Source organism: Durio zibethinus, chromosome 3 (genome assembly GCF_047325235.1).
Source record: "Durio zibethinus cultivar Kanyao isolate XHJ-2024 chromosome 3, ASM4732523v1, whole genome shotgun sequence".
Lineage (NCBI taxonomy): Eukaryota > Viridiplantae > Streptophyta > Magnoliopsida > Malvales > Malvaceae > Durio > Durio zibethinus.
Genome location: NC_143164.1, coordinates 6,707,679 through 6,732,388, shown reverse-complemented (window position 1 = coordinate 6,732,388; position 24,710 = coordinate 6,707,679). Strand labels below are relative to the sequence as shown.

At 30.7% G+C, this 24,710-nt stretch overlaps 3 protein-coding genes and 1 non-coding gene across 11 annotated transcripts; 1 reads left to right on the top strand and 3 right to left on the bottom strand.

Annotated features, from left to right (window-relative positions):
• Positions 1 to 9,034: 9,034 nt before the first annotated feature.
• On the bottom strand, positions 9,035 to 9,107 carry TRNAR-UCU (transfer RNA arginine (anticodon UCU)). Its single transcript has one exon. It is a non-coding gene; the product is annotated as a tRNA-Arg (tRNA).
• Positions 9,108 to 9,238: 131 nt separating this feature from the next.
• LOC111299830 (uncharacterized) lies at positions 9,239 to 10,433 on the top strand. The gene is made up of 3 exons (XM_089758318.1): positions 9,239 to 9,378; positions 9,479 to 9,617; positions 9,697 to 10,433. Exons 1-3 carry the CDS (start codon positions 9,277 to 9,279, stop codon positions 9,774 to 9,776), a joined length of 321 nt encoding a protein of 106 aa, XP_089614444.1. The 5' UTR covers positions 9,239 to 9,276; the 3' UTR covers positions 9,777 to 10,433.
• Positions 10,434 to 10,588: 155 nt separating this feature from the next.
• LOC111296194 (Chaperone DnaJ-domain superfamily protein) lies at positions 10,589 to 13,450 on the bottom strand. Its single transcript, XM_022890370.2, has 5 exons — positions 12,916 to 13,450; positions 12,687 to 12,761; positions 12,066 to 12,205; positions 11,350 to 11,487; positions 10,589 to 10,949 (listed from the first exon to the last, which is right to left on the bottom strand). The coding sequence occupies exons 1-5, from the start codon at positions 13,178 to 13,180 to the stop codon at positions 10,743 to 10,745; spliced, it is 825 nt and encodes a 274-aa protein (XP_022746105.2). The 5' UTR covers positions 13,181 to 13,450; the 3' UTR covers positions 10,589 to 10,742.
• A 560-nt stretch (positions 13,451 to 14,010) lies between these two features.
• LOC111295732 (transcription factor TGA3-like) lies at positions 14,011 to 20,421 on the bottom strand. Of its 8 annotated transcripts, XM_089758317.1 has the most exons (11): positions 20,208 to 20,421; positions 19,837 to 19,946; positions 18,749 to 18,891; positions 18,498 to 18,664; positions 18,332 to 18,403; positions 17,796 to 17,855; positions 17,621 to 17,698; positions 17,408 to 17,471; positions 16,159 to 16,430; positions 15,144 to 15,368; positions 14,011 to 14,464 (listed from the first exon to the last, which is right to left on the bottom strand). In XM_089758317.1, the coding sequence occupies exons 4-11, from the start codon at positions 18,648 to 18,650 to the stop codon at positions 14,321 to 14,323; spliced, it is 1,068 nt and encodes a 355-aa protein (XP_089614443.1). In that variant the 5' UTR covers positions 18,651 to 18,664; positions 18,749 to 18,891; positions 19,837 to 19,946; positions 20,208 to 20,421; the 3' UTR covers positions 14,011 to 14,320. The 8 variants fall into 8 exon arrangements, with proteins under 8 accessions (XP_089614443.1, XP_089614440.1, XP_089614441.1 ...); XM_089758314.1 differs by lacking the exon at positions 18,749 to 18,891 and having other exon boundaries at positions 20,208 to 20,394; XM_089758315.1 differs by lacking the exon at positions 20,208 to 20,421 and having other exon boundaries at positions 18,832 to 18,891; positions 19,837 to 20,119.
• Between the last annotated feature and the right edge of the window lie 4,289 nt (positions 20,422 to 24,710).

The following is a 24,710-nucleotide window of genomic DNA, read 5'->3' as shown; positions in this document are numbered from 1 at the left end:
TAATATTTTTATTAATAAAAATATTTTATAGAGGAAAGCATTTGTTTTACTATTATTATGATCATTATGCTATATATAATGTGATTTAATGGTGTCTTCATAAAAATTCACATCACTTGCATTTATTGTTTCAAGTTCTATACAAATTATAATTTCATCCCATACTCTTGGACAAAATTTTCGTATATTCAAATTTAATAAAGATATAATATGGATTTATCTTAGAGTAAACTTTCATGAAATCCATATGGACAGTATGCTAGTTATTTCATCTGTTTTAATGCAATAATAACACATAGATAATTAAAATTTAATCAAATCCCTAAATCAATGGATAATAAATAAAAGAATATTTGTTATTATCTAATTTGTTTATCTTGAATTTAAATAATTATAAACGAATAATTAACGAATTTGGATAAGAGATTTATTATTTATGATAAATTTAAAACAGATATAAATAATATCTCCTGACTATCTAATATCTAAATTATTTTAAATTTTAATAAATAATAATAGATATTCAAATTCGTTATCTACTAACATATATAAAATATATAAAATTTTATGCTTTGTTGAAAATTTTGGATCTTAAAAAATAATATTTATTTATTATTAATTAAGAGTAAACTTAAATTTTAAATTATCTTCTTATTTATTTTATACTTTGACAAAAAATTTAATAGATTTGAACATTTAAAGGAATAATACTTATTTAAATAGATTCGAATTTAAATAATGATATTAAATTTAAATGAATATTATAAATTTTAAACAAATTCTAATACAAATATTTTAAAAATAATAAATATCCACTCTCCGTAACCATTCTTACCTAAAAGTAATTGATCGTATACAGAATGTGAGCATCTGTATATTGCTCAAATAAAAAGATAAAGGAATTGATTGCGCCTTCTGTGGTCGGCTCATCCCTTATTGCATCACCTCCGCTATTTTTTTTTTCCTTTTACCCTATTTATTGAATCAACGTAAGATTATTTTTCAATGCTGATCTGTCGGCCATTCCTCTCCTTTTCTTCTTTCCCCTTCAAAAGAGATCTCTCTCCTACTCTCCTTTCTTTCTTACTTTTTCTCTCAAGAAGCATTTTAGACCCAAATAAAAATAAAATTTCTCAAAACTACCTATTCATACTCATTTGAAGAAAAAGATAACAAATGTAAATATCTCAAGTCCCAACATCTATGGATTGCTATAGTAAAAAATGTATTCACTTTTAACATATTGTAATGGATTATAGATGTTTGATCACCCAAAATTTATTACATTTGACCAAAATAAAGTGATAATGTTTAATTGTCCCTCCTTTTAATCAAAATCAATAGAATGTACAAGGGGATGTATTTTTTTATTTTTTTTTGCCTTTGTTCCCTCACCATAATTTTCTTGAGAAGCAAATTAAAAAAAAAATAAAGGGTTTTAATTTACTTAATGATATGCATGTTCTTTTTCTAGATGGGGGACCAGAAATCTTACTTATATTTGATTATGTTTCGAAAAATATTAAGAAAATAGTGGTGAGTAGGGTGGTCGTGGGTTTTTGGAGAATGAGACATGTTAAAATAGGATGTTGGTCTTTTGAGATTTTCATTGGAAAGTGAAGAAGAAAGAGGCCAAGAAACTTTGTTTAAGGGCATTGATACAACCGCCCTCCCTTTAATTATCTTTAATCTAGGACGAGAAGCACACCCTTTAATTATGGAATATACCACACCACCTTCCCCAATCTTATTGTTACTTAGAGGAATTATTGTATCTTTTCAAATTAGGAGTTTCTTGCTGAAGGGAGAATTGTTGATTACCTGTTAAAATAACATTAGATAAGAAGTTTTTGTTTATTATTTTTTTATGTAAGAAATTAGTTTGAAGTATAATTGAAAATTGATACTTTTTAGAACTTAAATGTTAAGCTACTCATTTGGTAGAGAGAAAGGCTCAAGTAATATTTAAAAGGAGCTTGTCACATAATTTGGTTCAAATCAACCCCTCCGTATAGCAGCCAATAAGTTTGTCTTATGGAGCAGTCTTATTAATTATTTGGGTTTTTATATTTATTTGATAATATGTTGATATGTTCAATTTAGGCTTTATTGAGATTACAAACAAAGCTTTGACCACTTTACTTCTTTAATACTATTTTTTCTTTTTATATATTTGAAGTTATCTGATATTTTCTGATCAATAAAATTAAGATTTCAGCACACAATCAATAGATTAAAGATAATTAGGAATTTTATTTTTGAAACTTATAAAAAAAGTTATAAATTAAAAGAGATTAGTGTAATTATTCCATTGAATAATGCTAATACACATTAAAACTTAAAAGTTCTATTAACTCTTTGAAAATTGGTTAAGGTAGATAAGAGGATCATAAGAGTTTTTTTTTTTCTTTTTTCATATAATTAAAGCAAATTTGACTTGAAAATGTGGTTCAAAATCAAATTCTCCTGCCTAATGCTTAAAACAATTACGCAAATGAAAAGATATTAAATAGTTTTTCTCTTTGTGGGTAGGGACGAAATCAGTAAAATCATAAAAAAAAAAGGGTCAGAATAATAAACCAAGTTGGGAAGGAGGCCGAATTTCATATTAAGGGGTCGGAATAATAAATTATTTAATATTTAAAAAAAATTTTTTTTGGGGAGGGGAGCATGGCCACCCAGCCTAGATTTTATCTCTGTCTGTGTTATTAACTTTTTTTTTTTTTTTTTAAAGTATGGTATTAAATTAGGGTGAGGTCAAACATTAGAATTTATCTTAACAATATTCGTTTTAATAAGATAGTTTCATCTTTCATTTTGTTTTTAAAATAATTTCTTTTCTTGGAGCATAGCAACTTACAAATTTTTTGTTATAATCTTATTATTATCACAATCATAGAAAAAAAATATAAGGGTTCATCACTTATAAAAATAGACTTTATATAAAATTTTAATAAATCTCATATAATTTTGAACTGTGATTGATTAATTGTATTACAATAATTATAAACGAAATATTCTCTTTCTTTTGAAGGACAATTATTGATGTTCGGTTGTTAGCGAGAATTAGACTCGAATTAATTGATAATTAGTGATATTTTTTATTACTCCTCAACTTAAAAATCTTTTCAATTCATTATTTGGAATTAAAACCATTATTTATATTCATATTATAAAAAATTAATGTTTTAATATGACCTAATTCAACCTTTCTTAATCTCTATAGCTTATACATGAAAATAATTGACAGGAATATTACTTACAAGTTAGTGAAGTCATTGTTTTTTATATCTAAAAGGGTAAGCATCTGCACAAATGCAATTATAATTCACCCTTATAAATAGAAGCTTTCTCACATGTCAATGCCATTAAACAGCTCAAAATTACGATCAAACTTCCCAAGTTAGCCAAGAAAACAAGGCCTGCATATTCTGGAAATCCAAAACTTGCTGAGGAAATTTGGGCAGCTCTGGATTTAGGATCTGGTGGGGAGGTTGGTAGGTGAGAAGTTGCTTGCTCTTCTATGGTAAAACAAGGACTTCCTACGAAAAATATAGTATCTATCGTGCCAAAAATTTACACAATATTTTAGCGAAAATGTGTCAAATTACGTATAGTTGTTAGATACAAGGTCTAAATTTAATTTCATTTATTTGATCAGTCCATGGATTGTACTAAAAGTAAATGCATCAAACGGTTAGATTAGTACAACCACAACCCTGTCATCACATCAAGAAACCCCATATATAAGGTAATGTTTCATTTTCTTCTTAATGATCTTAGATGGATTCAACTGGATGGTTCAGAGCCTCCAACAAATGAAAATGATATAAGGAATAATTGTTTCATTATGGAAATTCAAAAGGGGGCTAGAAACTAGAAATTAAAGAGTTATAGAGAAGCAAGATATCGCTAGTCTTGGCAAATTTTTATTTTTTTTTTAATCTTGAATAACTAATGAAAGTTGAATTCGAGATTCTCAAAATAGATTTTAATATTATTGAATTAACAACTCATTGATACTAATTTTGATAAGTTGCTTATCAAATTAGCTCAACTCAATTAAATTTGGGTTTTCTTAGGGGATCACTCAATACTTTTTTTTTTTTTCAATCTTCAATATAGTTATGTTTTAATTAAGATAAAATAGATGATTTATTTTCCCTCAAATTAAAGTCCAGGTTCATGACTTTGGAGTTAGCATTAGCTTTTTTTTTTTTTTGGCCTATTAAGAAAAAGAATATCAAGAGGAAAGTTATTGAAACTAGAATCTAATCCAAACTAATTAAGTAATCAAATAGTAACTTTTTCGTATAAATGGAAAAAAAAAATTACAAGTGCTCAAAGCCCAAATCTCACATTTTTCAAGGAATAATTAAACACATCTTGATAAAAATTTCATGTGTTAGATGTACAAGATACAATTTTTTTTCTTGTACAAGTAGAAAAGAGAGTGAATGAATTGTTTAAATTCATTTACAAAATTTAAAAATTTTATCGTTGAAATATAAAATAATAAATTTTAAGTAAAAAGACATTTTAATGAGAAGATTTTAAGTTTAATTTTCTTATTAATAATTTTATAGTTGAGAAGAAACCTAAATAATGGAACTATTTAGTCACATCCATAAAAAAAAGTATACGGGTTAAAAAGCCTTTAAATAAAAATTTAATAATCATTTAAATTTATAATATTTTATTGCTATCAATCAAATTCTAAATTTTTTATTTTGAATTAATTGAATCTTAAATATCTATTTTCATTCAATTAAAATTTCAAATAATTATTTTCATTCAATTAAACTTTTGATTAGATAAAAATAATTAACTATTTTTCTTTTAAGAAAGATTCAATTAAAGGTTACATTTTTTTTATAAAAAGGGTTACGATCTATAAATAAGAGAAAAGATTGTATGTATTAAAATTTGAATATTAAACTTAATAAATTTTATTTTTTAAAAATAATTGTATAAATTAATTGAATTAAATTTTAAAATTAATATAAGATTAGATTTTGACTACCTAATATATGTGCTAAGGATTTTGTGGAAAGGGAATTCCTCGTTATACAAGTGAAATGGGTTACACTGTTTTTCATTTGTTAGTATTTTAAATAATTTTGTCAATGAGACATTGTTTCGATGATAAAAGAGAAATCATAAAATTTTTAAATTTTAAGCTGAGCCAAATTTCATCATATGTGACTTTGATAAAAAATTTATAAATTAAATCAAAGAAATAAATCAACTAATGAAAATTAAAATATTAAAAAAATTTATTAAATTATTCTATTTTATTTAAATAAATCTTTATATTTTTATTGTATCCAAAGTCCTTTTATTTGTATCTATATAAACCCTTATTTCAAATAAAAAATTAATTTATATTAAAAGGTTATATAAGTACAAATTAAAAATTAAAAATTTATTTGGATGTAAATTAAAAATTAAGAATTTATATGAGTGCAATACAAATATAAGAATTTATTTAAATAAAATGATAAAATTTAGGGTTTTTTAAAAATTATTTTAGCCTTATTAAATGTAATAAATTCTATTGGCCAAAAAAAAAAAGCAATAGATTGTAATTTTTTTTATTAATAACTTCCAAAAAAAAAATCTAACCATTACTCTATTAAAGATAATTTTTTTTTTTTACCTTTACGTTAAAGTTGTTTTAGAAAAGAGACCCAATTTAACTTAAAAAAAAAAAGTAAAGTAAAGCTAGGTAAAAGTGTTAGTACCTTAAACATTTCAAGGGCAGGTGTCAACCCAAAAACTAAACAACTGGATTTACAGTCCCCTGCTCAACCTTCTATCGTGGGATTTTTCATTTCCTTTGGGCCACATGATATGAACTTTTTACGATCAAAATTTCAAATGCTTAGTCTCAGATTTGGGGAACAATTAAAATATTTAAATTAATCTAAAAAAAATAAAAAAATGAAGAAAAAAAACTATTGTGCGAAATGAAAACATTGTTTCTAACCAATCATACCAAAGAGTGGGCTTAGAAATAGCATCATGCAATTTTCAGTAGGCCCTTTGCATAATTTATTTTATTTAAAATTATATGAATTAAAAATAAAAAAATTTTAATATATATTTTTTATTATTGGACCAACAATTTCTGTTCTCTTAAAACCTTTTTACGAGTTTTCTTAATTATAAGGATTCTTTTTGATGATTTTGCTGGTTTTGTACACTAGCCATCATGTAATCTGCGGGTGGTCAGTTTTATTTATTTTTTTTTCTTTAAAGGTTTTTTCCTCGAGATAAGGTGAACTTTGAAGATAATTATACATGGGCCAACCGACAAGGAAATTATTTTTTGGTATAAAATAAGTTGTAATTTGGGAATAAAAAGATTAATTATAAATGTTAAGATTTAAATATTAAATTTATTAAATATTATTTTTTAAAAATAATTATATGAATTGAGTTGAATTTAAGATTTAAATTTTTTTTTTATATTTAATTTCTTTAGCAGTAAGTATATTATTACTTATGCATACCAAATAATTTCAAAATAAAACCTTCATTTTCTGTGGTCACAGCAACAAAAGAAAAATCCTTAATAATGTGTCGTGCAAGTGTGAGCTACTTTTTCCGAAGAAAATGGGCCACAAATACACTATATTGACATGACCAAGAGCTCAATATGGGTTTTCAAGCCGACGCTTGAGATGGGGTAGCAAACTTGCTTTTGTTCTTCTATTGCATAAATAGCATTGGTAACTATATGACATGAAATTCACATTTCTTCGATTCTGTTCTCCATCAAAAACGTGCCCATGGGTGTTAATGCATGCACAATTGACTTAAACAAAAAGGAAGAGCAAAATTTAGGGTTCCTCCAACTTACAAGTTTAACATGCACATTTTCACATGAAAAGAGAGTAAGCAAAGAAAAAATGCAAAAGGATCGAAATTAAAAATTTATTTAATTAATTTATATAATTATTTTTAATAAATAATATTTAATAAATTTAAAATTTAAATCATAATGTTTACAATTTTTTTTACTTATTTTAAGATTACGACTTGATTTATATCAAAATAAATGCTGAGGTCAAGTCAACCTATTAGTATATCTTTGAAAAAGAATAAATAGATGGGGAAAGGACATGACGAAATGATGATATGAGTTGAGAAGAAAGGATACAATTATCAAATTTTAAGGCCAATAGGCTTAATTCTTTTAGGGGCATAGACTTTATACGCCTAGTTTCCCCTCTTTGTCCAACATTTGATGGCGATAGGATGGGAAGAGTCTGCTTTCCTTTCCTTCCCTTTGCTTTTTGGTTCAACTAGCCCAAAACTCCACTTCAGGATTCCTTCCTACTATAGAGTACCTTTTAGCCCCTTCTCGTTCGCTAAGAGAGGGAGCACTCCAAAGTTAAATAAATTTACTACCTTCCTCGAGCCTTCAGCTAAGCATTTATAGTAATCTAATGTAGTACCAGTGCTTCCAATGAAAGCTATTTAGGGGGTATACTCTCTTTTCATGATTGTGCTTTTGATTTAGAAGAAAATTTTTTAATTTGCAAATGCCAAATTGATTTAAGGACCTTCGTTCATCATGTGCTGAGTGGGAACATGCCACATGTTGTAACTTTAATGGTTGCAACACTCAATTTGGTGCTTAAAGTCCTGTGGAGATGTTAGCAAAATAAAAATTTGAAAGCTTACATGTTTGTTGATCCTGACCAGGAGTGCAATTCACCAACTCAACCTCCTTGAAAACAAAACGTTGTCACTCAGTCATTCTTCTGCAGTTGATGAAATACTCAAGGTAATAAAGTATAAAACATTCCACCAAACATTTTTGGGAAAAAATGGAATCACTTGATGTATAAGCAGTAAAATCTCAGCTCATTGACTTTGATGAACACCCATTTCATATATACATATCCTATCTGGATCTGGTTTTTTTCTTGAGCTGTTATGTGACAAATGGCCTCCCATGAATGGTTTTTCATGGCTGACAATTCTCTTGACGGTTCCTGTTGGCATCAATGACAAGCCAGCTGTTAGATACACAAGGGAAAGGGAAATATAGTGCTACTAAGACTGCTGGGTTTGATTAAAATGCAGGTTTAAGGATTAGTGGACTATTTGTTGTTTAAGGTGGTGAGGGACCATCGTCCAAGATTTATGGTTTTGGCCTATGGTGCGACGGTCCGGTGAAGCCATGAATTCTAAGCCGAAATTCCATTCAAAACCAAAAGTGGGCTCTTGATCATTGAATATATATACATGAAAAGCATCAGTCTTGAATTTATCGATATTTTAAAAAGTGGGGTAATTTAAAAAAAAAAAAAAGCAAACAAAAGGAAGGGAAGAAAAATGCAGTAGTGTAAGTGTGACTTTCTTGGCCTATTGCTAGGCGATTGTTACAGACTTGTGCAGAATTTGAAGGCGAATATTTGGATCAAATCAAAAAATAAAATGGGGGCTGCAGGCTAAGTCTATAGCCCCACATTATGATGAAAAGTGTTAAAACAACTACTGAAAATATTGTATTTAAAAAACATTGCGACTTGGTGGCCTAGTGGCATGGTTAGGGGAAGCTTAGGGCGGCCATTGTAGTTCAAAGCTGCATGCAATCATGTTCTGTAAAAACCCAGAAAGAAAGTTGAAAAAAAAAAAAGAAGCTTCTGATTTTCAATTCATGCAACTGCCTGGATTTGTTCTTGTTTTTTCAGTATAAAAATATGAAATGACAAAGCATTTGTTTATCTGGTACTTTTGTTTTAAATGCTTTTACTAGATGAGATGGTTAACGACATAAGAGCAGGATTCTCTCTCTAAACAAGCAGATGAGGAAACAAAGAAAACAAACAAAAATAATGAGAGATCCAAAGCTGACAAAGTAACCACTGACCAGACTGTTTCAGAAACAATGCTTACTTGTCAGCTGATTTACCAAACAAAATTGATCTGACAGTGTTTCTTTGCAATTAAATACTAAAAATTATTGCAATCTAATCATATGATGAAACATAAACATAAACAATTTTTAACAAGTAAACACGCCTGGTGGGACTCGAACCCACAATCGTCTGATTAGAAGTCAGACGCCTTATCCATTAGGCCACAGGCGCTATTTATTCATTTTCTCAAAATAATTATATAGAACGTTCTTTTTCCTTTTTTTTAAGCTGCAAAGAAACGGGGTACTCCACTAATATGCAATTCTGCGATGAGGGTTTTCTCATAGTTGTTAACCTATAATTAGAAGCTTCCCTGAATGTTTTTGTGTTGTAAGAGCAGATGTTAAGGATGATTGCGCTATCAATGAGAAGCCTTGGTCCTCATGCAATGTTTTATCTTGCTGCTGCTTTCTCCGACATTTATGTTTCATGGAAAAGCTTGGTAGTGGTTCGATATAACGAAATCCTCTTCTATTTTGTAGACTGAAATGTTATTGTCATTTCAATAATCTTTTATCCATCCCTTTATTGTTTGGCAATAGGGACTGATTAATTGCATAGGCAGAGCACAAGATTCAGTCATCATCTGGCCCTCTGGATATGCGACTTATGCAAGTGCCGAAGATGCTCTCAGTGCTAAGGACGGGATGGAATCCCATGGCTTTCTGTATATTATTCAAGGTCAGACACGGTGGTGCACTTTATTGTTTTCTTTGGAAGCTAGGAATGATTGAAAAATGGTTGTTGAAATGAACTGTAGTATCACATACCGTGAGTCAACTGGCTCCAATTTTTCCCGTTCTGCACAACATCTTGATAGGGCTTCAAAGATTCTCCTAGAGAAGGCCAGTGTGCTGGCTCTCAACAAGTATCAAATGCATTCAGTTGTAGCCAATGAGCTGTTTCAAAGCCTGTATTGTTTTCCTTCCTTCACTGTTACAACGTCTGTAACAAATTGTTCCAACATTCGGCAAGTTCTCAAACTAAAAGGCTTGCCGATACTCAAGGAACTGATAAACTGAACAATTTCTGTATGGCTTAGACTTAGCCGAAGCTTCTGTTTCTTTTCCATCTTAAAGAAAAATGGAATAATGAATGTCACTCGCAAATTCCCTGTGCCAAATTGTAATGTTCCTCTTTTTTTTTTTTTTTTTTTTGCTTTTTGCTTTCCATTATTGAAGTTCAATTAAAAATACTGCTAATGTACATTTGTAACCAGCGAATGCCAAAGATCCGGCCTGCACTATTTGTCTAAGCTGGCCCATCTGCTTGCACAAGAGCTATTTGCATACAATATAGCATGGCAACCACAAGCTAATGTTTCAAAGCGTTTGGTCCCTTAAACTAAAGCGCATGCCCTAGTTTCTTAGAAAACCAAGCAGCAAGCCTGCCAGACGGTCAGTTCCTACTAAGTTTAGCATGCATTTTGTTCAAACGTCTACTGTAAATCTATTTTGCAGAATTCTAGGACGCTGGTGTGAAAATGCACTGGTTCATCTATAATTCTAAAACAATAGGAATAGCTTTTGAACTGGTCCCCTTCTAGATTCACTCGTCTTACCCATTTAACCACCGTTTGCACCAGCACATGCAATCATAGACATCCAACACAACATATACACTCGCACACATAAAGTGGAGATATAGGAAACTTCTAATCGAGAATAACAATTTTCTTTCTTAAATTTGGAACAATTTTATATACAGTTTCTCTTTTCCTTTCATTTAAGCACAAAAATGTATATGCATAGGGGGTCCAATAAGTGATATATAAAGAATTAAGTTGTGGCCCGTATACAACATTTTCTACTGTGATTCATCATCTGTGTCAAGCTCAAGGCCTTCTGCAGCTAAAAGCTCCTTTATAACCTTTTTCTTTTCCTGCTCTGCTTTCTTTCGCATCAAATCCCTTTTCTTTAGCACAAGGGTATGCCGCTTAAGGGTATTGCTAAAGTTTTCCATTGATGCCTTCTTTTCTTTTGCCAAGATTTTTCTCTCCTCATCAGGATCTATCTGAAATTCCATCCAAATACAAATTCTGAGATGTATAGCAACTATATTGAAAAGACTCGCAATCTATTTGATTGAAATATAAAATAATGATATGTAGTCAATTGTGTATAGGGTAATGAAGAATAGTAATAGCAATAGTATTGAGGACTTTTGAGACACCTCCTGAAATTAACTTCAAGCTCAGGACAGAGGCCTTTCCAAATTCATCAAATTCTAAAATGGAAATCTATTTCTTTAATGCTAAACCATGGGTGTACTTAAATTAGATTCAGTGCCCTACCCTGGGATAACTTACCATAAGTAGGATGGTAAACGAGGCAAGTGGCAAGTCAAGAATATGTTTAGAATTCTCCCCAAGAACATTTACACTATTAGAGAAGTTTTAGAGATAATTAGTTACCTTAGAACGAGAAAGATGGCGGACACGGAGGTTCAACTCTCGCTGCTGCTGCTCAGCCCAAGCTGCAACAGCCATATCTCCCCGCTGATCCCAAGCTTTTCGCTTTTTTATAAGCCACTCCATCCATGCTTGAGATGCCTGGAAGAAAGGAGAAAATGAGGAAATACCACTCTTAAGGGTGTAGCTAACAAAGAGTAAAAGATAGACTGAAAAATCCAAAATGCGCTTAAGGCAGAAATTTTAAGAACTGAAATTTCACCATACTAAACAATTTAAATAATACATTACTTCTAACATCACTTTTTGTATTAACTTGATAAGTCATTTTTTTATTTAAAGTAAAACCAATATAAGAAAAAAAGGGGGGGGGGGGAGTGAAAGCACTTATTGACAGTTTTTAGCAACAAAATTAATAGGAAGTCTGTCCGCAAGTTGCTTTAAGAACTCAAGTTAATAACCCATGTATTTAAAATGTAAAACAGCAAGATTATATAATTTAAAATTATCAATTGAGTTTGGATTGAGGATATTAAATCTTTCACAGCACAGCTTGCATCAACAATTTCAAGTTTGATATTACTTTGAACTCTTAAAATGATAACAAAGTGCATAATATTAAAAACCAATTTAAAAAATAAGTGTGATTACAACTCAAATAGAAAATGCATAACATCTAAATAGACCCAAGCGAAGTTACATAAAATTGAATATCTTACTTTCATCGGATTGACTCGGTTATCCATATCATATTGCCTACGCCTCTCCACATCTATGAGCAATTCATAAGCAGCTTGAATCTTAATGAATCTTGCTTCCGCAGTTTCACCTTCTTCAAGAGCCCCTCTACCATCATAGACTTCAAAATTGAAAATTGATCAGTTAGTAAGAATAGATGCCAACGTTTTCATGAAATTGGTGAAGTGGCAATAAATTTCCAGTGGACTAGATATAAACATCTATTATAGCATCCAAAAGGAGAAATGAACCAGTTAAACTTAACAATAACAAAACATCATTACACTCTCCTCTCAATGGTCTCAGATGCTGACTTCTTATTTAATGTGGTCAGATGCGCTTAACATGGGAAACATCCTGTCATGAGAGATACCCCAAATAATTCCCAAGATTAAAATCTCCCATTGCCGCATAACCAACTTGCAGTCTAACGTGCCATTTGCAGCTACTACACAAAGGGCTACTGGAATGATGAGAAAATGTTTAAAAATGATCGATACAAGACGCCCTCAATTAACCTAATACTGAAACTCGTACATATCCGTTTCACTTCAAACTTAATACATGTTGAACATTTCGAAATCAAGATAAAAGCCACATACCATCAGGATGATAGAATTTGGCCAAGCGTCTGTACGCAGTCTTTATCTGTTCTTCACCAGCATCCCTTTCTAACTCTGTTGTTTAGAAATAAAAATTCCAATATAATTTATCACTTAGCAAATCAAAACAAAAAAAAGAAAGTTATTTTTTTCCGCAATATAACCAAACTAGTAAAAGAATGGAGCTTTTCTCGTCAAGCAAACACGGCATAAGGGTAAAAATAATTACCAAGAGTTTCATAGGGAGATTTTTGCTGGGTCCAATTCGATGCCCTAACAACAGTTCTCCTTTGATTGACCCGAAACAAAGGTTCCTTCCTGCCCAAATCTCTGGACAAATCGAACCAAGGAGAGAACGACGATGGCCTAAAATTAGGATTTCGATAGGAAACCCTACTTCCAGATCGAGCTTGATGGAGTTGGTGGTGCCTGCTACAACAAATCAACGAAGAGAAGACCGCGTGCGGTCTACAAATTGTCCACAAATTGCTCATTTTTTTTTCTCTTCTTTGGAGTTGATTATGAGCTCGAATTATTAAAATTAAAATTCAAGAAAAATAAGAATAAGATTTCAGGAGAATTGAAAAATTAGGGTTTTATTGAGAATTGGGGATTTTGCATGGGCTGATTCGGAAAACTGGAAAAGGAAAGAAGACGTGAAGGAAGTGAAAACGTTCTGACATCGAACATTTGAATCTGACTGAATCTTCGTTTTTTAGTTCAATTTTTTTTTTCTGTCTAAAAATATATTCATAAAAAGTAATATTATAATTGCCTTCTATATATATATATATATATATGGAAAATTTGCGTGCGGCATGGAACGGTTTTGCCGTCCTTTTGGTTTTGCTTGAGAGTGCATTTCACTAGATACGTTCAGATAAAATTATTGTGGCGAATTATCTCGTACGGTCATAATTGATAAGTATTTTGATTTTCAGACAATCGAACGTTTTAAAATTCAACGAACCATTAAATTTTTCTCCTTCCAGTTGGGAAATTGCTATCCAAATGCATTTTAAAAATTCTTTTTAATAAACTTGGTTAAAATTTGAACTGAAAAAATTACTATAAAATTTTTTTTTCATCTCAAATTCTTCTTTCAATCTCAAAATTTGAAAAAGAAACTTTAAAATCATAATTCTAAAGTCAAATCGTTAAATGTCTCCTTGAATAAACACTTTTCTCAACATATAGGAAAAAAGGAAAAATCCCATTTCTCTTCAAATATGATTATTATCATATTTTTTAAATTCAATGCATCAAGTACGTTAAATTTCTTGTCCCACAAACTTCAATAACGCAAAAAAAAATGACAAAAAAATAAGTTAATCACTAGCTTGCTAGTATAATTCTCCAGCTTCCAAACAATATAGTACCATAAAACACTAGTAAATCTAACTTTAATGACCTAAAATTCTTCTTGACATACACGGCATAAGGATTCGTATTTACAGGTTTTATGGTCAACAAGTTTCTCTGAAAAATTATGAGCATGCATATATGTATTTATATATTGTAGTTCATACAACAAGACCTCCGAAAATCTACTTTCTTACTGGTTGAAGAACGAACTTCTGGTGACTACAGTGTGGATAGATTGTTGGTGCTCTAAGTTCGTGGACTAGGCAGGCTCAAAGTGGACGGGCAGAGCAAAGCGAACTGAGAGCACGTAGACGATGAAAGTATTCCCCCAAGGCAAGTAAGCCTCGAGCTGCTTGTCGGGTTGTAAGGATTCGAGCCATCTGTTGCAAAGTCTGCTGGCGAAGGTGATCAGCCTGTTTTAGGGAAGAGCACATGCAAAATCCAGGAAACAAGTGTAAATTTTAGGGCCATATACTCGAGCGCTATTCAACATTCTAGATAATGTTTTCTTGGAAATAAGATTCTCTTTTTGTTCATATATTTTTACCATATACTCGGGAATTATTCAAATTTCTATAGACAATGTTGCCCTGGAAATAACATTCTCTCTTGGTTCATTTGTATTTACAGACTCAGTTTTTAAAAGTTTAAACGGATAATTAGCATTCTATTGAGCATATACTGGATGCCATATCGAAAATGGATTGACTTCATATCGAAAATGGATGTTGTTAAAGTCTGAGGCAGTGATCGAGTGGCAGGTGATTTCGGGATGGCATCTGAAATTTAAAGCTTAGTGAAGCTTAAAAAAAGTTCTCTAAGCCAATGTCCATGAAACAAAGAACCCCCATTATCCCTCCTCCCTCCAAGTTCTGAAAGCATCAGTAGCACATCAGCCTCATCATAGTTTTGAGCAAAGCTAGATATAAACCTGCATTATTGTTTTTATAATTTTATGTAGACCTAAGGAATTCGTTCTGTGGGGTGGATTATTATCTTTCTAAGACCAATTAGGAAACTGGCAATTTGCTACAAGCTTATCTCCATGTAACAAAAGGAAAAAAAAAATTGATGATGAAAACGTTGTCATACCTGATTTACAAAGCCCTCTAGGGCTTCCAGTTTATCTATTGCAGACGCCACCTGAGCTCTGTAGTTTCCCGAACTGAAGTCAGCAGCTACACTCTGGCCCAAGTCCTGCTGGAGTTTATCTATTCCCTGGGAAAGAGCATCTTCAGCTTGCTGAGAAAATTGTCGAAGGTTACAGACCTCCAAATGTTGTTGATCAGTCAAGGGCTCAATTTGTGACATGACAACCTGGGCAAACAGAATTCACAGTTTCATAATTCATGGGTAGAAAAGTTTATTAAATGTTTGATGCATCAGCCCTAAAATAGTTGGTTATCATAAGGAGCTATTGACCTCAGTAGGCAGCACACATATGGCATGTCCAAGAACAGAAAGGGTCTCAAGATGATAGCATAATGTAAAGCTTATCAGCTATAACCATTTTTTGTTTTAAAAGTTTAGAGACCATGCAAAATAAATTAATGACTATAAAATATCCAAACAAAACTTCAGATAATTACGGGTATACATCCTTGTCTCCACTTTATTCTTTACTCTTACTAATGCAATAAAAGGTGAAGCAAAAGTCGATCTCGAATGGTGAAATAAAATGCAATTGCTTCTGCAAACCAAGTCTCATAATTTCTTTTAGGATTTGGACATGCTGCTCAGAAGAAAATATTTCCTACATGGACAGATCTCCAAGTTTCTACTCTCCAGTTTGCAGTCTAGATATCATACGAGAGAATTGGGAATGAATTACTCATTGCAGTGAAAGGCCAGGAAGAAAATTGAGTTGCATCTCTCTTTACACACTATTGGTATGGCCTAACATTATTCGGACTGCCAGGAAGATCTAGATCCCTATTCATGCAATTAAAATTAGCTATATGATAATGCTATAATGGAATTGCTAAATAATATTCAACAATGAAGCATGCTCAACAATATTCAACTATAGAAGGACGATCAATATAATTAGTAACCGATAACAGATTGGCAGTCTTTGAAAAAAAAGCCATTTGAGACTAAAAATTACATTTAAAAGTTCTGACGGGCAGAATCCTCCAATCCAGTGGAAAAAACGCTCGGCTGAAGTTCTCCAAATGCCTGAGATCAAATAGACAACATCTGCCTTTGCAGCATCTGCTTTCATGCGAAACAGATTGCGATAGTGGTTCAAGCCACTTTCTACCAGTATGCAGAGCTCTACATCAGTAATGTGTGCCTGGAGTGCACTTCTAAGTTCACAAATCTGTTTATTTTGCTCTTCAACCCAGTATCCATATTCCTTCTCAAATGCAGTAATCCCTGCACAATTCAAATTAAACTTACTCTAAAGAAGAAACCAAGATGTAGGCACTTGACATTTACATGAGAAATGTGATATCCCTAGAGAAACCTTTACTCATAATTGGTTACTAGTTAATACAGCACATGGTAAAAGATGTCTAGTTTCTTGAAAGCTATATCAAAGAAATTTCCATATAAATCACGAAAACATATTAACAAATGTGTGTTTCTTGTGAGACCTTCGGACATCATTTTCTACTGATAAAGAACACTACGTTAATGACATGTCCAATAGAAATAGGCTCCTATAGTCCTATTTTGGAGTCCTAGCTTTCCATAAGCTTCTGAGAAATTCTGAACAGAATATAGAAAACATAGAGAGAAAAAGAATTTCTTCGACTCACTACTGCAAGCATACTAATCCCTCTGCCAAGTTTCTAAAAGATCCATATCTAAGAGCCAAAAGTGGGAAAAAGTAAAGAGAAACAGAACTAAAAGAAATGAGGCTTCTTTTTTTATGAGGTTTGTAGCAGGGAAGGGATTCTATTAAACTGGAATTTGGATAGAGAGAAAGGAAAGCATTTGCTATGCAACAGCAGAAACCATTTACCATTTATTATTTACCAGAAATCTGCTATATCCAATAGCAAAAAGTTGTAAAGATATTAGAGTGCTGTGCCTCTCCAATAATTGATGTAAAATTAGCAAAGATTTGTATTAAAAATATTATCTTTACTTAAGATTATAGATAGATTACTCATCCGCATTCCAGTCATGCAATGCCATTATGGGGAATGTGGAAAACCATAAGAATGCAAACTATCCCAAATTTATTTAAAAACTCATGCAAGAATACCATAGCTTAGAATATTACATAGCATGATTTTTACAAACCAATAAACATGCAAGTATACTAACTTCCATTCATGACAGTGAAGAAAACCATTGAACAATAATAATCAGTGGCATATCTTATACAAGCACAAACTACACACCTGGGTTTACAGTTGCAGACAGTCCAAAATAACCAGTATCTGATGCACTGCTTATGTAGATACCCTGCATTAAGGCATTGCCTAATTGATTAAATATGCTACATTTAGAAACCTGATCAACAAATATATGCTTTTTCTTGGACAATAAAGAAATGCCTTACTGATAAAAGATGAAAACATACTGGGGGAGAGAGAGAGAGAGTTTCACTTCACCTGCTGCCTAGTTCTTTCAATCTCTTGCTCCAACTGAGCTAGTTTCAAACGACTTGATTCTAATTGTTGAACATAGACCTATAAGATAAATTAAATCACAAATAATTGTATATATAAAAAAAATGAAATAACTAACATAAGCAAATATTTTATATGGCATGCATTTTCTGTCTACCTTTTTCTTCAAACGACTTTTACGAGCAGCTTCACGATTTTGTGCCAAACGTCTTTGTATCTGCACATATTGTGTGTCTTTAAATAAAAAGCAAATGCAATTGAAACAAGTAGGAGGTCCAGAAGAACAAATAGATTTAGAATGTAAAACAGCTATTACATGGCCAAAGAACAGGAAATACACTGTTGGTGGAAAACTCACTCACCTGTCAAAAGAATTTTCAACTAAAGAATAAAAGACAAATGATTTTGTAATAATTTCCTTTTTTTAAAAGGAAGTTTATGATACTTTAACCTTGGTAACAGAAATTATTGTATATTGCATTACATAAAAAATAAACACTCATGTCTGAACTTAAAATTATAATACTTTGAAGCATATCAAAAGCACAAATACTCATCAGTAGCACACATGACATAAAGGCTAATCATGGTTAAATAGTGGATACCGCAGCTATCATTTGTTAAATGTTCTTGAGGGGAGGATGGGTGTGTTGGGGAGAGAGAAAGAGAGAAAAGATGCTGCAAATTGATCACCTTATAAGCCGGTTTGTTTGTTTCTTGATCATTTCTGGAATGTTCAACTTGCTCACAAGATATATATTCAGCCTACGATTGAAATCAGAAAATTTTAGTTATTGCCTCCAACTGGAAGAAAAAGCTTAAGCATCCAACCAAGAAATAAAAATGAATTCAACTTCACCTTGTTTTCTAGCCTAGCATCCACCTGTACAATTGTTGATGACCCAGTACTTGGACTGACGTCAGCATTGAAGGTGTCTCCCCACCTGCTTATCTGGTGGAATTGCTCATATATCGCCATCCTTGGGGTAAGTTCGGTTGATTGAGAGCTCATACTCTATCAAGCAACTGGAACAGAAAACCAAAAATAGACAAACAGCTGATTGATTGAATAATTGTCTTTGGCACCAGAAGAATGCATAAAAATATTACATTGAACTTTTCTTCCTAAAGTAGCAGTCAAATCTTGAGCCAAGAACACGGAGTCAGAGATTTCAACAATGCTCACACAGTACCCTGACCTCTCTCTATGGATAGATCTCCATGGCTCATAAAAATTACAGACATACAAATGCCTGAGAAAGAATACGAAACAAAAATCACTTAAATATCAGCAAAAGTGGGCCAAAAGTCCCAAGAACTACTAAGCAAAATCAGCAATGGTAGGATTAGCAGAGGCGATATGACAAAGCAACTAAGGAACATCAAACTGAGTGGTATCTGGAAGTGGACATTATCTTTTATTCGGAACAGAAGGGGAACTTAATCAATTGAGTTATGTTAAGAGCTTCCCGCCCTTTCTAGTGCTCATTACAACTAAGGCTGTTGATTAAGATTTAAGGTTTTCTCCAAAGCCAATAAAAGTGACCAGAAAGAGAAATTCACTTTTAAAAGAATATCTGTAACTAGATCAAGCAGCTGGAAACATAGCAAGGCTATTAATAAGATGTTCCCTCTTCCATTCTGAACCTCAAAAAAAAAAAGTCCTATTTAACATCTTCATGCCTTATGAATTCCCTTTACATGAAAATTTGAATATAAGAAAATTGTAGATCAGCATTATAGCATTTCTAGAGCCAAAACAAGGATTCAAAGCCACTAAAATATGAATCAAATGTTCCATTCTTCATAAATGTTGCCGACAAAGAAATCTATTTGCCTAAATCCTCATACAAGAAAAAAGAAAGGTTCATAGAGAGTGATCAACTAACATTAGTTTTTTTCAAAATCATGTACTAACATAAAAGATAACCAGCTCAACTCATGCTCTCAATTGGCGCCAAAACTACAAGGTATAATCATCTATCAAGTCATCTAAAGTTACCACTTAGCCGCCCTCTATAACTAAGAATCAAAAAACAAGAACATGGTCAGCAAAAACTCAAGCACACCTCTGTAGACGAAAAACTTACTTTAATAATGTGATCAAAGAGGGGCAGAAAAAAGATTGAATCTTTCAAAAATTTCAACGTTCTCATAAACCCAAAAAAAATTATTGAAAATTGAGAAACTTTATTAACCTTGTGGATCAACAGAACTGCCAAAACCCAAAATTATTCAATAAGAAGCCCAAATGAACACTCAAAACAATCTCTGTTGTTTATGTAAAAACAGCACCTTCCACCACTCCCTGAAAGCAAACAAAGAATCAAAAGCAACCCACAAATTAAAATACTTAGTGAGAAAATGAAAAGGAAAGAATGTGTAATAAATTTCTTTTTAAACGCTACACTCAAACGTTGGCGTCTGCGTGTTCCAACTTAAAGCAGCAAAAATATAAGCAAAAGAAAACGCTACAACTTTGAAAAAAAACAAAAAGAAAAGGAATGAAATATGCGCATAACTTTTTATCTGCGCATCCCACACTCCCTTAACCTACGCCAGTTATTACCTCAATTTGTGTCATCCTTTAACGACCATAACTGACGCCATTTTCTGAGAAAATACATCAACGAACCTTCCCCCCCCCAGGGTTTTTCTGGTCGTCTTTCGTTAAGGTCCCACGTGGTGGAAAATGATTGGACAGTGTGTTTGGTAATTGGTGAATAGCAGCCCACTCACTCCTTTGTGGCTTTTTTTTTTCATCTTTTTTTTTTCCGATGATACATTTGTAGAATCCAAAGGAAATTACTTTGTTACGTTAAATAAGACCAAGGATGCAGGGAATGCGGCAAATATAACATTTTTCATCCCATTTTTGAATTTTTATATTTTATTTATTTTTGTATTTATATCTAATAGTATTTTAAATTTATCTTTATTTTCATTTTTGTTGATATTTAATGACTATGATTAACTTTCGTATTTGTAATATTTTTAAAAAATAAAAATATTTCTTATTATTTATTTTTTACATTAATATAATTTTTTATAAATTTATATTAATATTTTTTAAAATAAAAATATATTAATTCTTATTAATTTGACATAAAAATTTATATTTATTTAATAAAAATTTATTTGTTAAATATATATAAAATATGATACGTAAGACTACTGTATTACTATTTCTCATATTCTATTTCATAAAAAATTTAATATTATATTCATCTTTATCTTTAAAATTTAAAATCTATTTACATATTTATTCAATAAAAAATCGAATTCCCTATCACATATGGATAAGATTTACATTTCTAAATAAAGAGTTTATAATATATAATCTTGATAATATAGTAATTGAATTTGAATAAAAGTTAGGATTATTACCAAATATATTGATGATATAATTTTTTATTTTAAAATCCTATTTTAAAAAAGAGTTTATATTTGATACATTATCAGTATATAAATTATATACACTATCAGTAAATTAGATACTACTATCAAGTAAATATCAATCTTTAAAATAAATATATAAAAATTAAGAATTTTTAAAAAATTTTTATATTAATGAAGTGATATTATCTGATTCATTTTATTAATAAAATAATATAATCTTATTCAATGACAGTGTGTAGAATCTATATATTAATAATGTGTTAAATATAAATCCTTTAAAAAATAACATGTTTCATTCAAAATATGTTTTAAAAATGAAGTATTTAATGATTAAATAAATATATTACAATTATTTAAAATCACATATGAAATTAAAAATAGAAAAATTCAAAATCGGTTATTAAAATAATAATTCTAAAAGCTATATACCAAAAATAAATAAATATAAAATTACTTGTGCATAGGGAATTGATGAGAGATCTTCAACATTTTGGTAGTGTGAGGAGTAGTAAGTGTAAACATCATTTTTAAAAATTTTTTTTATTATCATTATTATTATTATTATTATTATTTTTATTATTATTTTTTTCTTTATTTCTTTATTTTTTTTCTTTATCCGATTTAAGTTGACTAAAGTATTAATGCATTAAATGTACCATCATCAAAGTCTAAAATGCCAGCGATCGCCACTACCGACAGTTGCTCGACATGTTGCCTAACTTAGCGCCGTGGATTTTAGGTTGAAAAAATAGGATTTGAATATAAAAAAAATCTAGGATTTGAGTTCCAGAAAGTTCTATAAATAAAGCTTGTTATCTGCAAGGAAATAGGGAGAGGGGGATAAAAAAAAAACTGTAAAAAAATTTTTTAGAATAAAAAAAAAGTGTTATGTCAAAAAGATACCCTACAAAATAAAAATAAAAAAAGCTAAAAATCCAAAAAAACACAGTCCTCCCCAAAAATGGAGGAACCCAACGCCAAAAGTTTTCCTGAAAAAAAAAATCAGCCTAGTTGTAAAAAAAAAAGGAAAAAAAAAAGGTTTGACTGGACCTTTGAAGTTCGATCTAGGGCGTTCCAATAAGATTCGAGCAAAACTAGGCTCAGATTTTTGTTTAGGGAGTCGAGGAGAATTTTTTAAGATTTTTCACCGTCGAATATGGCGGCTAGCGATTGGAATGATAGACAGCCACTATCCGACAGGCTTTAAAGAGAGAGGGTTTGAGAATGTAGAGAGAGAGAGGAAAAAGAGAAAATGAGAGAATTTTTTTTTTGACTTTTATAGAAAGCGCCAAAATCAAAACAATGTTGTTTCAATAATGCTAAAAATAATGCAGTTTTGAGCTCTGAGGATCTGCGCGTCAACCCGTGACTTGACCCGAGATTCGCACACCCGACCCGACGACCCGCTACTTCTTCACCCTCTGATTGGTCCAGCTGAATCGACCCAGACCGAACCTAACTAGACTGAATCGTTGAACCAGATCGAACTATCGGACCAAACCGCTTGTTGACCGATTCGGTTCAGATCATTTTTTTTTTGAATTTTTTTAGATTTTTTATATATTATTTTTGTTATTTTAATTATTATTCTTAATATTTATGCATGTTAAAATGTTTTAAATTTACCAGAATAATTTTTTGTTATTTTATAATAATAAATAATAAATAATAAAATATAATAAAAGTTTTTGATAATTTTGAATAAATCTTATTAAATAATTGGTAAATTTTTTTTAATTAAATAAAAATAATACAAAATTAATAAAAAATAAGAAAAGAAAAATTTTTATCCGATGATGAGATTCAAAGGTACTCCGAGTAGTGATACCTATGAAATCTCTAGGTGAAAATATTTTTTTTAAAATACTACCAGTGTATTGGAGTATTTATAAAAAATTTTCAATACAATAAAATTTTTTTTCTTCAATATAATAATAAAAATTAATTAATAAATTAAGAATGAGTAATATAAATAAGGAAAAAGAAAATTTTACCCAATGACATGATTCTAAAAGTATTTCGAGTAGTGATGCTTTACGAAATCTCTAGGTGAGAAGATTTTTTTAAATATTACTAGTATATTTAAATATTTATGAAAAATCTTCAATGTAATAAAAATTTCTTTTTCTTCAAAATTTAAATTAAAAAAATAAAAAAATAAATAAAAAAATTAATAAAATTTTTAAAAAAGAGAATAAAATGTATGCATCAACATGGTAACATTCTGCATTGCATGCATGACATAAATTTTTTACGAAAAATAAATTTAAGCCTCTAAAGATGAGATTCTAAGGTATTCCGAGAAGCGATGCCTAAGAAATCTCTAGGTGAGAAAGAGTTCTTCTAATGTTACCAATGTACTGGAATATTTTAAGAATTATTTAAATAAAAAGGTTATAATTTATTTTTTTTAATAATAAAAAAACATATCTAATAATTAAAAAAATCAAGAAAATTATTTTTCAAACACCGAAAATGAGACTATTTTTTATCAAAATCAAAGGATAACATGTAGTTAATTGGTAGCATTTTTAAACAGGCACTGTGGGGGTGTAATCCTTCCCCACACGTAATCGACTTCTGAACCCAGACTGTTGCGCAAACCCTAAAATTATTCTTTTAATAAATTTTAATAAAATTTAAGAGTTCATTAAAATGATATGTTTTAATAGGTGGTCAATCGCACCTAGCCAAAAAAGATTGGTGGTAACTCCGTTATTTTTTATTTCATTTCCAAATTTTTCTGACGGACATAAAATCGTTATGACAGCTTGACGACTCCACTGACGACACCATTTGTTTTTGAGAGTCAGGCTAAAATTAACTATGTGTTATTCTTAAATTTGAATTTAAATAGTCTTAATCGGTTTCTTAGATTTTTATTTTTCACTTTCCAAAGAAAAAAAATCAAAAACAAAAAGAAAAAAATTCACACTTGTTTCTTTTATTATACCTCTTATGCTTTATTATTATTATTATTATTATTATTATTTTTATATTACTCTCAATAAATTTAGATATATTTGCACATACAATAACACGATGCATCTCATGCATGAGCTCTATACCCGGGCTCTGTCATTTATAGGAGGAAGTAAAGTACCTATGCCCTCGTGAGGTGATAACCTCCGCAATGACAAGTGAAATACTTTCACTCAAATTAAACCCTTTTCGTTTGTAGCTTATAATGGGTGAGGATCGGAGTGCCTCACTAGTCCAGCGTGGACAATAGTGACGAACAATTTGAGAACCTTTAAACATGTGTTAATCCAAACTCAGCATGTAATAAGCCTAGAAAACCAGCCTTAGGTAGAGCCTCATCCACCTTATTGTAAGAAATACCTCAAAATAAAAGTTGTGTAATATAAAACAAAATAAAATAAAAAAAATCCCAAAACTCAACAAAAAAAATGTTTTTTCTCAAATCGCATCTTCACACTAACTCAATTTTTGTTTCATTTTTTTTTTTTGCATTAATCATATCATACAGTTCTGCATCGAGATATTTGCTCTATGATATATTTCTCTCAAGAAGTTTTCATGGATCCCATAGAACTACAGATTTACTCATCCTCATCAGTATCCCATGTGAGCCGTATAATAAAGTACATGTTTGATCAAAAGAAGCTCAACAAAAGAATGAAGATTACTCGCCTATCGATTATGTGTCTGA